The sequence below is a fragment of the Lagenorhynchus albirostris genome, chromosome X (assembly GCF_949774975.1).
Source record: "Lagenorhynchus albirostris chromosome X, mLagAlb1.1, whole genome shotgun sequence".
Classification (NCBI taxonomy): Eukaryota; Metazoa; Chordata; class Mammalia; order Artiodactyla; family Delphinidae; genus Lagenorhynchus; species Lagenorhynchus albirostris.
In genome coordinates, this window is record NC_083116.1 from 100428975 (window position 1) to 100441479 (window position 12505).

The 12505-nt window shown below is 38.6% G+C and overlaps 1 protein-coding gene across 1 annotated transcript in view; it reads right to left on the reverse strand.

Annotated features, from left to right (window-relative positions):
• CFAP47 (cilia and flagella associated protein 47) overlaps positions 1-12505 on the reverse strand; it is a 509799-nt gene that overhangs the window by 382262 nt on the left and 115032 nt on the right. Inside the window, 2 exon segments of the mRNA XM_060137366.1 lie at positions 7995-8139; positions 11360-11437. Of these exon segments, the coding sequence (XP_059993349.1) occupies positions 7995-8139; positions 11360-11437 (223 nt within the window).

Consider the following 12505-nt stretch of genomic DNA (forward strand, 5'->3'; position numbering starts at 1 on the left):
GTATCTGGCCTATAATTGGTATTCAACAAATATGTACTGAAGAAGAAATGACTAAACCAACGGTTGGCAAACATTTTTCTGTAAGGGTTTATATAGTAAATATTTTAGGCTTTGCAAGCCATAAGGTTTCTGTCACAACTATTCAACCCTGCCATTCATGAAAGCATCCAGAAACAATATACAAACAAATGAGTGTGACTGCGTTCTAATAAAACCTTCTTTATAAAAAAACAGGTGTCAGGCCAGATTTGCCCCACAGACTTTAGTTTGCCAACACCTGGAGTAAACAAATGAAATACTTTATAAAAGTGCATTTTTTTCAAACTTAATTTAACATAAAGATACCTAATATATAGGTAAACACAGAGAGAGAACTCTCCAAAACATTCACCTGAAATTCTTAAGCAATTAAAACTAGCAATTAATAATTTTATTTTCATTTATAGTATATACTTATGTATAATATACTTAACCTACTATATTATATCAATTAATAAGCACAGTTATATGTCATGCATTATCAAAGTCTTCTGATATATATACATGTATTTCTAGAAATAGAACCATTATGGTTTATAGGATATAAGAAAAATATGGGGGACTTCCGGGAAGATGGCGGAAGAGTAAGACGCGGAGATCACCTTCCTCCCCACAGATACACCAGAAATACATCTACGCGTGGAACAACTCCTACGGAGCACCTACTGAACACTGGCAGAAGACCTCAGACCTCCCAAAAGGCAAGGAACCCCCTACGTACCTGGTTAGGGCAAAAGAAAAAACTAAACAGAGACAAAAGTATAGGGACGGGTCCTGCACCAGCGGGAGAGAGCTGTGAAGGAGGAAAAGTGTCCACACACTAGGAAACCCCTTCGCGGGAGGAGACTGCGGGAGGCGGAGTGGGGGAGCTTGGGAGCCGCGGAGGAGAGCACAGCAACAGGGGTGCGGAGGGCAAAGCGGACAGATTCCAGCGCAGAGGATCGGGCCGACCGGAACTCACCAGCCGAGACGCTTGTCTGCTCGCCCGCCGGGGCGGGCGGGGCTGGGAGCTGAGGCTCCGGCTTTTGTCGGAGCGCAGGGAGAGGACTGAGGTTGGCGGCGTGAACACAGCCTGCAGGGCGTTAGTGCACCGCGGCTAGCCGGGAGAGAGTCCGGGGAAAAGTCTGGACCTGCCGAAGAGGCAAGAGACTTTTACGTCCCTCTTTGTTTCCTGGTGCACGAGGAGAGGGGATTAAGAACACTGCTTGAGAGAGCTCCAGGGACGAGCGCGAGCCGCGGCTAAAAGTGCGGAGCCCAGAGACAGACATGAGACGCTAAGGCCTCTGCTGCCGCCACCAGGAGGCCTGTGTGCGAACACAGGTCACTAGCCACACGCCCTTCCGGGGAGCCTTTGCAGCCCGCCACTGCCAGGGTCCCGGGATCCAGGAACAACTCCCCCGGGGGAACGCACGGCGCGCCTCAGGCTGCAACGTCACGCCGGCCTCTGCCGCCGCAGGCCCGCCCCACACTCCGTGCCCCTCCCTACCCCCCCGGCCTGAGTGAGCCAGAGCCTCCGAATCAGCGGCTCCTTTAACCCCGTCCTGTCTGAGCAAAGAACAGACGCCCTCCGGCAACCTACACGCACAGGCGGGGCCAAATCCAAAGCTGAGCCCCTGGGAACTGTGAGAACAAACAAGAGAAAGGGAAATCTCTCCCAGCAGCCTCAGAAGCAGCGGATTAAAGCTCCACAATCAACTTGATATACCCTGCATCTGTGGAATACCTGAATAGACAAGGAATCATCCCAAATTAAGGAGCCCTGTGGATGAAAGGCTCTTGGTGCTGCAGCCAGGAGTCAGTGCTGTGCCTCTGAGGTGGGAGAGCCAACTTCAGGACACTGGTCCACAAGAGGCCTCCCAGCTGCACATAATATCAAACAGCAAAAATCTCGGAGAGATCTCCATCTCAACACCAGCACCCAGCTTCACTCAATGACCAGCAAGCTACAGTGCTGGACATCCTATGCCAAACAACTAGCAAGACAGGAACACAACCCCACCCATTAGCAGAGAGGCTGCCCAAAATCATAATAAGTCTACAGACACCCCAAAACACACCACCAGACGTGGACCTGCCCACCAGAAAGACAAGATCCAGCCTCATCCACCAGAACACAGGCACTAGTACCCTCCACCAGGAAGCCTACACAACCCACTGAACCAACCTTAGCCACTGGGGACAGACACAAAAAAACAACAGGAACTACGAACCTTCAGCCTGCAAAAACGGAGACCCCAAACACAGTAAGATAAGCAAAATGAAAAGACAGAAAAACACACAGCAGATGAAGGAGCAAGATAAAAACCCACCAGACCTAACAAATGAAGAGGAAATAGGCAGTCTACCTGAAAAAGAATTCAGAATAATGATACTAAGGTTGATCCGAAATCTTGGAGATAAAATGGACAACAGAATGGACAAAATGCAAGAATCAGTTAACAAGGCCCTAGAAGAACTAAAGATGAAACAAGCAACAATGAACAACACAATAAATGGAATTAAAAGTACTCTAGATGGGATCAATAGCAGAATAAGTGAGGCAGAAGAATGGATAAGTGACCTGGAAGATAAAATAGTGGAAATAACTACTGCAGAGCAGAATAAAGAAAAAAGAATGAAAAGAACTGAGGACAGTCTCAGAGACCTCTGGGACAACATTAAATGCACCAACATTCGAATTATAGGGGTTCCAGAAGAAGAAGAGAAAAAGAAAGGGACTGAGAAAATATTTGAAGAGATTATAGTTGAAAACTTCCCTAATATGGGAAAGGAAATAGTTAATCAAGTCCAGGAAGCACAGAGAGTCCCATACAGGATAAATCTAAGGAGAAATACGCCAAGACACATATTAATCAAACTGTCAAAAATTAAATACAAAGAAAACATATTAAAAGCAGCAAGGGAAAAACAACAAATAACACACAAGGGAATCCCCATAAGGTTAACAGCTGATCTTTCAGCAGAAACTCTGCAAGCCAGAAGGGACTGGCAGGACATATTTAAAGTGTTGAAGGAGAAAAACCTGCAACCGAGATTACTCTACCCAGCAAGGATCTCATTCAGATTAGATGGAGAAATTAAAACCTTTACAGACAAGCAAAAGCTGAGAGAGTTCAGCACCACCAAACCAGCTCTACAACAACTGCTAAAGGAACTTCTCTAGGCAAGAAACACAAAACAAGGAAACGACCTACAATAACAAACCCAAAACAATTAAGAAAATGGGAATGGGAACACACATATCGATAATTACCTTAAATGTAACTGGACTAAATGCTCCCACCAAAAGACACAGATTGGCTGAATGGATACAGAAACAAGACCCATATATTTGCTGTCTACAAGAGACCCACTTCAGACCTAGAGACACATACAGACTGAAAGTAAGGGGATGGAAAAAGGTATTTCATGCAAATGGAAACCAAAAGAAAGCTGGAGTAGCAATTCTCATATCAGACAAAATAGACTTTAAAACAAAGACTATTAGAAGAGACAAAGAAGGACACTACATAATGATCAAGGGATCAATCCAAGAGGAAGATATAACAATTGTAAATATTTATGCACCCAACATAGGTGCACCTCAATACATAAGGCAAATACTGACAACCATAAAAGGGGAAATCGACAGTAACACATTCATAGTAGGGGACTTTAACACCCCACTTTCACCAATGGACAGATCATCCAAAATGAAAATAAATAAGGAAACACAAGCTTTAAATGATACATTAAACGAGATGGAGTTAATTGATATTTATAGGACATTCCATCCAAAAACAACAGAATACACATTTCTCTCAAGTGCTCATGGAACATTCTCCAGGATAGATCATATCTTGGGTCACAAATCAAGCCTTGGTAAATTTAAGAAAATCGAAATTGTATCAAGTATCTTTTCCAACCACAACGCTATGAGACTCAATATCAATTACAGGAGAAGATCTGTAAGAAATACAAACACATGGAGGCTAAACAATACACTACTTAATAACGAAGTGATCACTGAAGAAATCAAAGAGTAAATCAAAAATACCTAGAAACAAATGACAATGGAGACACGACGACCCAAAACCTATGGGATGCAGCAAAAGCAGTTCTAAGAGGGAAGTTTATAACAATACAATCCTACCTTAAGAAACAGGAAACATCTCGAATAAACAACCTAACCTTGCACCTAAAGCAATTAGAGAAAGAAGAACAAAAAACCCCCAAAGTTAGCAGGAGGAAAGAAATCATAAAAATCAGATCAGAAATAAATGAAAAAGAAATGAAGGAAACGATAGCAAAGATCAATAAAAGTAAAAGCTGGTTCTTTGAAAGGATAAACAAAATTGATAAACCATTAGCCAGACTCATCAAGAAAAAAAGGGAGAAGACTCAAATCAATAGAATTAGAAATGAAAAAGGAGAAGTAACAACTGACACTGCAGAAATACAAAAGATCATGAGAGATTACTACAAGCAACTCTATGCCAATAAAATGGACAACCTGGAAGAAATTGACAAATTCTTAGAAAGGCACAACCTGCCAAGACAGAATCAGGAAGAAATAGAAAATATGAACAGACCAATCACAAGCACTGAAATTGAAACTGTGATTAAAAATCTTCCAACAAGCAAAAGCCCAGGACCAGATGGCTTCACAGGCAAATTCTATCAAACATTTAGAGAAGAGCTATCACCTATGCTTCTCAGACTCTTCCAAAATATAGCAGAGGGAGGAACACTCCCCAACTCATTCTACGAGGCCACCATCACCCTGATACCAAAACCAGACAAGGATGTCACAAAGAAAGAAAACTACAGGCCAATATCACTGATGAACATAGATGCAAAGATCCTCAACAAAATACTAGCAAACAGAATCCAACAGCACATTAAAAGGATCATACACCATGATCAAGTGGGGTTTATTCCAGGAATGCAAGGATTCTTCAATATTCGCAAATCAATCAACGTGATACACCATATTAACAAACTGAAGGAGAAAAACCATATGATCATCTCAATAGATGCAGAGAAAGCTTTTGACAAAATTCAACACCCATTTATGATAAAAACCCTGCAGAAAGTAGGCATAGAGGGAACTTTCCTCAACATAATAAAGGCCATATATGACAAACCCACAGCCAACATCGTCCTCAATGGTGAAAAACTGAAAGCATTTCCACTAAAATCAGGAACAAGACAAGGTTGCCCACTCTCACCACTCTTATTCAACATAGTTTTGGAAGTTTTAGCCACAGCAATCAGAGAAGAAAAGGAAATAAAAGGAATCCAAATCGGAAAAGAAGAAGTAAAGCTGTCACTGTTTGCAGATGACATGATACTATACATAGAGAATCCTAAAGATGCTACCAGAAAACTACTAGAGCTAATCAATGAATTTGGTAAAGTAGCAGGATACAAAATTAATGCACAGAAATCTCTGGCATTCCTATACACTAAGGATGAAAAATCTGAAAGTGAAATCAAGAAAAGACTCCCATTTACCATTGCAACAAAAAGAATAAAATACCTAGGAATAAACCTACCTAAGGAGACAAAAGACCTGTATGCAGAAAATTATAAGACACTGATGAAAGAAATTAAAGATGATACAAATAGATGGAGAGATATACCATGTTCTTGGATTGGAAGAATCAACATTGTGAAAATGACTCTACTACCCAAAGCAATCTACAGATTCAATGCAATCCCTATGAAACTACCACTGGCATTTTTCACAGAACTAGAACAAAAAATTTCGCAATTTGTATGGAAACACAAAAGACCCCGAATAGCCAAAGCAATCTTGAGAACGAAAAATGGAGCTGGAGGAATCAGGCTTCCTGACTTCAGACTCTACTACAAAGCTACAGTAATCAAGACAGTATGGTACTGGCACAAAAACAGAAATATAGATGAATGGAACAGGATAGAAAGCCCAGAGATAAACCCACACACATATGGTCACCTTATCTTTGACAAAGGAGGCAGAAATGTACAGTGGAGAAAGGACAGCCTATTCAATAAGTGGTGCTGGGAAAACTGGACAGGTACATGTAAAAGTATGAGATTAGATCACTCCCTAACACCATACACAAAAATAAGCTCAAAATGGATTAAAGACCTAAATGTAAGGCCAGAAACTATCAAACTCTTAGAGGAAAACATAGGCAGAACACTCTATGACATAAATCACAGCAAGGTCCTTTTTGACCCACCTCCTAGAGAAATGGAAATAAAAACTAAAGTAAACAAATGGGACCTAATGAAACTTAAAAGCTTTTGCGCAGCAAAGGAAACCATAAAGAAGACCAAAAGACAACCCTCAGAATGGGAGAAAATATTTGCAAATGAAGCAACTGACAAAGGATTAATCTCCAAAATTTAGAAGCAGCTCATGCAGCTTAATAACAAAAAAACAAACAACCCAATCCAAAAATGGGCAAAAGACCTAAATAGACATTTCTCCAAAGAAGATATACAGAGTGCCAACAAACACATGAAAGAATGCTCAACATCACTAATCATTAGAGAAATGCAAATCAAAACTACAATGAGATATCATCTCACACCAGTCAGAATGGCCATCATCAAAAAATCTAGAAACAATAAATGCTGGAGAGGATGTGGAGAAAAGGGAACCCTGTTACACTGTTGGTGGGAATGTAAATTGATACAGCCACTGTGGAGAACAGTATGGAGGTTCCTTAAAAAGCTACAAATAGAACTACCATATGACCCAGCAATCCCACTACTGGGCATATACCCTGAGAAAACCATAATTCAAAAAGAGTCATGTACCAAAATGTTCATTGCAGCTCTATTTACAATAGCCCAGAGATGGAAACAACCTAAGTGTCCATCATCGGATGAATGGATAAAGAAGATGTGGCGCATATATACAATGGAATATTACTCAGCCATAAAAAGAGACGAAATTGAGCTATTTGTAATGAGGTGGATAGACCTAGAGTCTGTCATACAGAGTGAAGTAAGTCAGAAAGAGAGAGACAAATACCGTATGCTAACACATATATATGGAATTTAAGAAAAAAAATGTCATGAAAAACCTAGGGGTGAAACAGGAATAAAGACACAGACTTACTAGAGAATGGACTTGAGGCTATGGGTAGGGGGAAGGGTAAACGGTGACAAAGCGATAAAGAGGCATGGACATATATACACTACCAAACGTAAGGTAGATAGCTAGTGGGAAGCATCCGCATAGCACAGGTAGATCAGCTCGGTGCTTTGTGACCGCCTGGAGGGGTGGGATAGGGAGGGTGGGAGGGAGGGAGACGCAAGCGGGAAGAGATATGGGAACATATATATATATATATAACTGATTCATTTTGTTGTGAAGCTGAAACTAACATACCATTGTAAAGCAATTATACTCCAATAAAGATGTTTAAACAAAAAAAAAAAAAAAAAAGAAAGAAACCACAGGGGTGTATGCTGAGTGTGCCCATGGAAACAGGGGCCTGCTGGAACTAGCCTTGCTTTCCCATTTTGAAGGCTGCATTCATGCTGCCTTGAAGCTACCTGACATTCCCTGCTCTTGACAGGCCTGTCAACCCTGTAAGAATGCTTCAGGGAAAATTATGAGTCTGTTCTGTCTAAACCAGGTGCTTCCGCGGCCGCGGTTGTGGTCCGCCTGACAAGCTATAGAGCTAAAAGGAATCTCAACGTGAAAACTTGCCTTCAGGTTAGGCCCCTAGTAGCCGTGCAGAAAGGGAAGCGGGCAGCTGTTTCCATGAGATCTTAGTCGCTTATATGCTTGATGTGAAAGGAAGTGCACTTTAAAAAAAAAAAAAAAAAAAAAAATATGCATTGAGTCATAAGTCAAAAATACTTAAGAATAATTGCCCTTGACTTACAGTATTTGCTTAACATTATTCCTTAGAGCAAACTTAAAACTGTTTTACTTTTACAATAATATCATAATGGTATAAAATATATACCTGATTTGTCTTTAAAATCCATAGAAAAACCTTCAAAGTCTTGCAGATTAAACGCTACTCTGGCACGTGTTATACCTTTGCTTTTTACTAAAAATGGAATAATCTGGGTAACGCCAACATAGGTGCCACTGAAGTTAAATACATCCTAAAACATAAAAAAAGAAATCATAATTAGAAGGTAGAGTAACAATTTATGAAAATAATGTAAACGAAAAATTACATTGCAAAACCGTAGATCTTAAAAGTCCTCATTATGAGAAAAAAATTGGTAAGTATGTTTGGTGACCAATGATAATTAGACTTACTATGGTGACCATTTCACAATATATACAAATATTGAATCATTATATTGTACACCTGAAACTAACATGTTATATGTCAATTATACCTCAATAAAAAAATACACTCATGTTTATCAAGGACATTATTACAGCAGTATTTTATACAAATTAGTTAAATTTTCCTTCCTCCCCCTCCCTCTTACATGTAATCAGTTACCAAATCCCATTAATTCTGACTTCTTCACCTCTTAACTTTATTGTAATTGTATAAAGTTAATAACTCATCACTTTTTTTTTTTTTTTTTTCCTGTACGCAGGCCTCTCACTGTTGTGGCCTCTCCCGTTGTGGAGCACAGGCTCCGGACACGCAGGCTCAGCGGCCATGGCTCACGGGCCCAGCCGCTCTGCGGCATGTGGGATCTTCCCGGACCGGGGTACAAATCCGCGTCCCCTGCACCGGCAGGTGGCCTCTCAACCACTGCACCACCAGGGAAGCCCAGTAACTCATCACTTTTCATTTCATTGCTAGATTTGACTTTCTCCAATTCTCCCCTCCACATCTAAGTCACAATTAAACTAATTAAAAATCTGACCACATCATTTCCTGTCTTAAAATTTGATGATTCTCCTCTACAGGAGATCTACAGGACAATGTCAAGTTTGTTAGCAGGGCTCATAAAGTTCACCATGACCTTCCCCTGCCTCATGTTCCAGCCTTACCTAGCTCCACTCTCACCCCTATGACTTCATATTTCAGCAAGCTGTATGACTTGTCATTTCCAACCAGTACCTGGCGCTTCTCCCTTCTGTGTCTTTATCAAGGTGTCTCTTCTGTCAGAAGGCCCTTCTCTAACTTGTAATTGCCTGATAAAATACTATGCATCCTTCAAATACCAGTTGGATAAGCCACAATTAATTACAATATGATCGGGACTACTTCTGTTGCTTATGTTTATTCACATTATGACATCATAATGTCCGTTTATTTGTCTTTTTATGTCTCTTCTAGTGGACCTTAAGTCTCATTCATTTTTACATCTCTAGCACCTATCTGACATCTAGCTTAAATACATAAGGAATGTTTACTGAATGTATCTTAACTTTAGCTTATATGCCAGGCATGTGTACCCCACAAAACTCTGCAGGATTCCTCTTCTGGTAGAGTAACTATATATACTCTACAGTTCCTTAGTAAAAGAATCACATACACCATTAAAAGAGAAAGAGGCAACAGTATCCTAATGCTGAGAAAAACATGGCATTAAGGTCAACTGTCCACTATTTGCTTCACTTAAAATATCAACCCAGTTCTACAGGTGAAATTTGTGAAATCCAAAACAGGTAGTGAAAGTTTGATGCTTCGTATGCAAAAAATCACTCCTCTTATCCCATTTCTGGTCTTTCCCATAGGTTAATTTGGATAAAATTTCCTAATTGTTATTAAGACACACAGTCAATGCCACACAGTTATTAGATATATTGCTAACAATATCTGGTAATACTAGAATATTGTTTTTAAAAGGTAACTGGGCATCAATGTTTAAAAATCCAACATAATTAAGAAATATTGATAAATATATATTAAAGTCCTATAAATTACTCAGTTATGCCATAACATGCAAAGCCTGCCACAAATATCTTTAGGACTAGGAAATGCAGTATTTAAAGTCTCCATCTTTGTCTAACATTGTTCAAGGAGGGACACCATATCAACTGAAAAAAAGCACTCTGGATACTACAGGAATCACCACTGTCTTGGACAAGCTAGCTTAGTATCCATCAGTCTATCTGGACTTACCATGCCTTCAACACTGAATAAAAGAAAGGTTAGAAAATTGTAACTTAAAGCCTAGAATTGTGGTGATGCCGTTAAAGTACAGACTAGTGGTAAGGCCCTACCTGAGGCAACCAGCAGCCTCATCAATTTCTACTCAATTTAGTTCAGCACCAGAATGGTACTAGGTACTGGGGATAGAAAAACAAAAGGGCAGATAACCTGAAAATAATATGACAATTGCTACAATGGAGATGTTCCCAGAGTTTAAGATGTTTGTGACATCTAGTAAATGTCACAAGAGAGGGGAATATGGGCTTGCTTTGAAGGATCAGGGAAAGTTTCTTTAGGTAGGTAAGACCAGATCTAACTCTGAAAGCTTGGACAGAAAAAAAAAAAAAAATAGCATGTATGTGCACTCTATCAACTGTAGAACAAAATTTCATTAGGGTACAGAACAATAATTCAAAAAATAAATTTGATTATAGTTCAGAAAATGTAAATCAATACCATAGTGGGGTATTTTACACTCAAAAGATTGGCAAACATTGTGTCTTATAATACAACTTATGGAGCAACAGAATGTGGATCAATGGAAACATGAGAAGAAAATATGGAAATTATCTTGTGAAGTCAAATATGTACATTATCTGCATTTCAGCAACTCCATTCCTAAAGAAACTATTTCATAAGTACCTTAGAAGATATGTACATAAATGTTCATAGCTATAGTATTTGTAATACCAAAAAAACAGACACTAATTGGATGGACAATGGAATGAGTCTACAAATTACAGTATGTCTACATAATGGACTATTAAGCAGCAGGGAAAATGAATAACATACAGCTACACATAACCTAGATGAAGTTTAAAAACATGATATTCAATTAAAAGTAACCCACCAAAGATAATATATCTTTGTTATAAAGCTCAGAAATGAACAAACTAAATAATGAACCATAAGGAATGCATACATATGTGGTAACCTAATTAGAAAAAGTAAAGGGAGAACAATGACAAAATTCAGGAAAGTAGTTATCTCTTAAGAGGGGTAGGATCATGATGAAGCCTTCAGATAATTTAACGGTACTGGTACTGTTCTACTTAAGTTCAGTGGTGAATTCTTAAACTTTCATTAATTGGCTTAATACTCTGCTTCATCACTTATATTTATATTACATATATTAATTTCTATGTGACAAATTACTACATAATAAAAAATTTTTAACCTAAATGGGCTGACTAGGGACACATAAATAAAAATCACCACACTCATAAATTGATTATACAAATAGGTAACATACTCACAGGATTGATTTCAACATCAGCAATCTCAATAGATCCACCAGTCCTAAGATCTATGTCTTTTGCACGGTGAATAGCAATCTATTTAGGAAAAACATAAAACTCTGTAGAAACCACACTAAAATAGACTCATATACTGCTGAAGTATTACCTGGCATTTATATAACATTTTATAATTTAAATAATCATAACTTATTATAAATGTCACAAGATTTATTCTGGGAGTTATCATCCCATTTCTTGTGATGTAGAATTGATATTCCTAAAGGAGTGAATTTTCAACTCTTAAAAACTTCCATCACAAATGGGACCTCGTGAATTTGACTGAAGAGTTCTACCCATTTGCCTTGACATTATTGCTTCAAACTCTGTGTGAGCCTTTTGTATTTACCTAATTCCAAAGGAATATTCAAAATTAAAACAAGCAAGAAACTGAGTGCAAACACAGAAAGATACTAATATCCAAAACAACCATAATTCTAATGAGAGCAGCTAAAAATTGCTGAGTATATGGCCCAAGTATACTGCTAAATACATTATCTCCTTTTTAATCTTCAGTATTCTGTTAATACCCTAATTTCCAAGTGAGGAAAACTGGGGCTTAAGGTCACAAAACTTGAAAGCAGCAGTGGCTAAACTTGAACCAAGAACTGCCTGAGCACTCAATTTCTTCCAAGAAATTTAAGACAGTGAAATAAGAATTTAGTCATGTAACTCCTACAAAATAAGAACTATAGATTACATGAACATATAATTGTCTAATCAAAATCTCAGAAGCACAAAAATATCATTCCCTGAAAGCCCTACCTGTACAAGAACAGGTTAGCAGTCAACTTCGAGATTTAAATCTAAATGTATATTAAAAAAAGAGATATGAGTGTATTTCACTCTTTTGATAGAATCAGTGGCATTGTTTATAGGTAAAGAAACCACAAAATACCATTTTTTCAGAATTATTAAGGAAAGTGAGTGCCATCTAGACAATCTTATTAACCGAATTGCTTAATTCATACTACTATATGATTTCTATATTTTATTTACAGAATACATAGTACCTAAAATACTTGACTAAAATCATAAGAAGCATAACTTAATGCTTCAGAGGTAATTACAAATCAATATATTGCTTCACTGATGAACGCCATATGT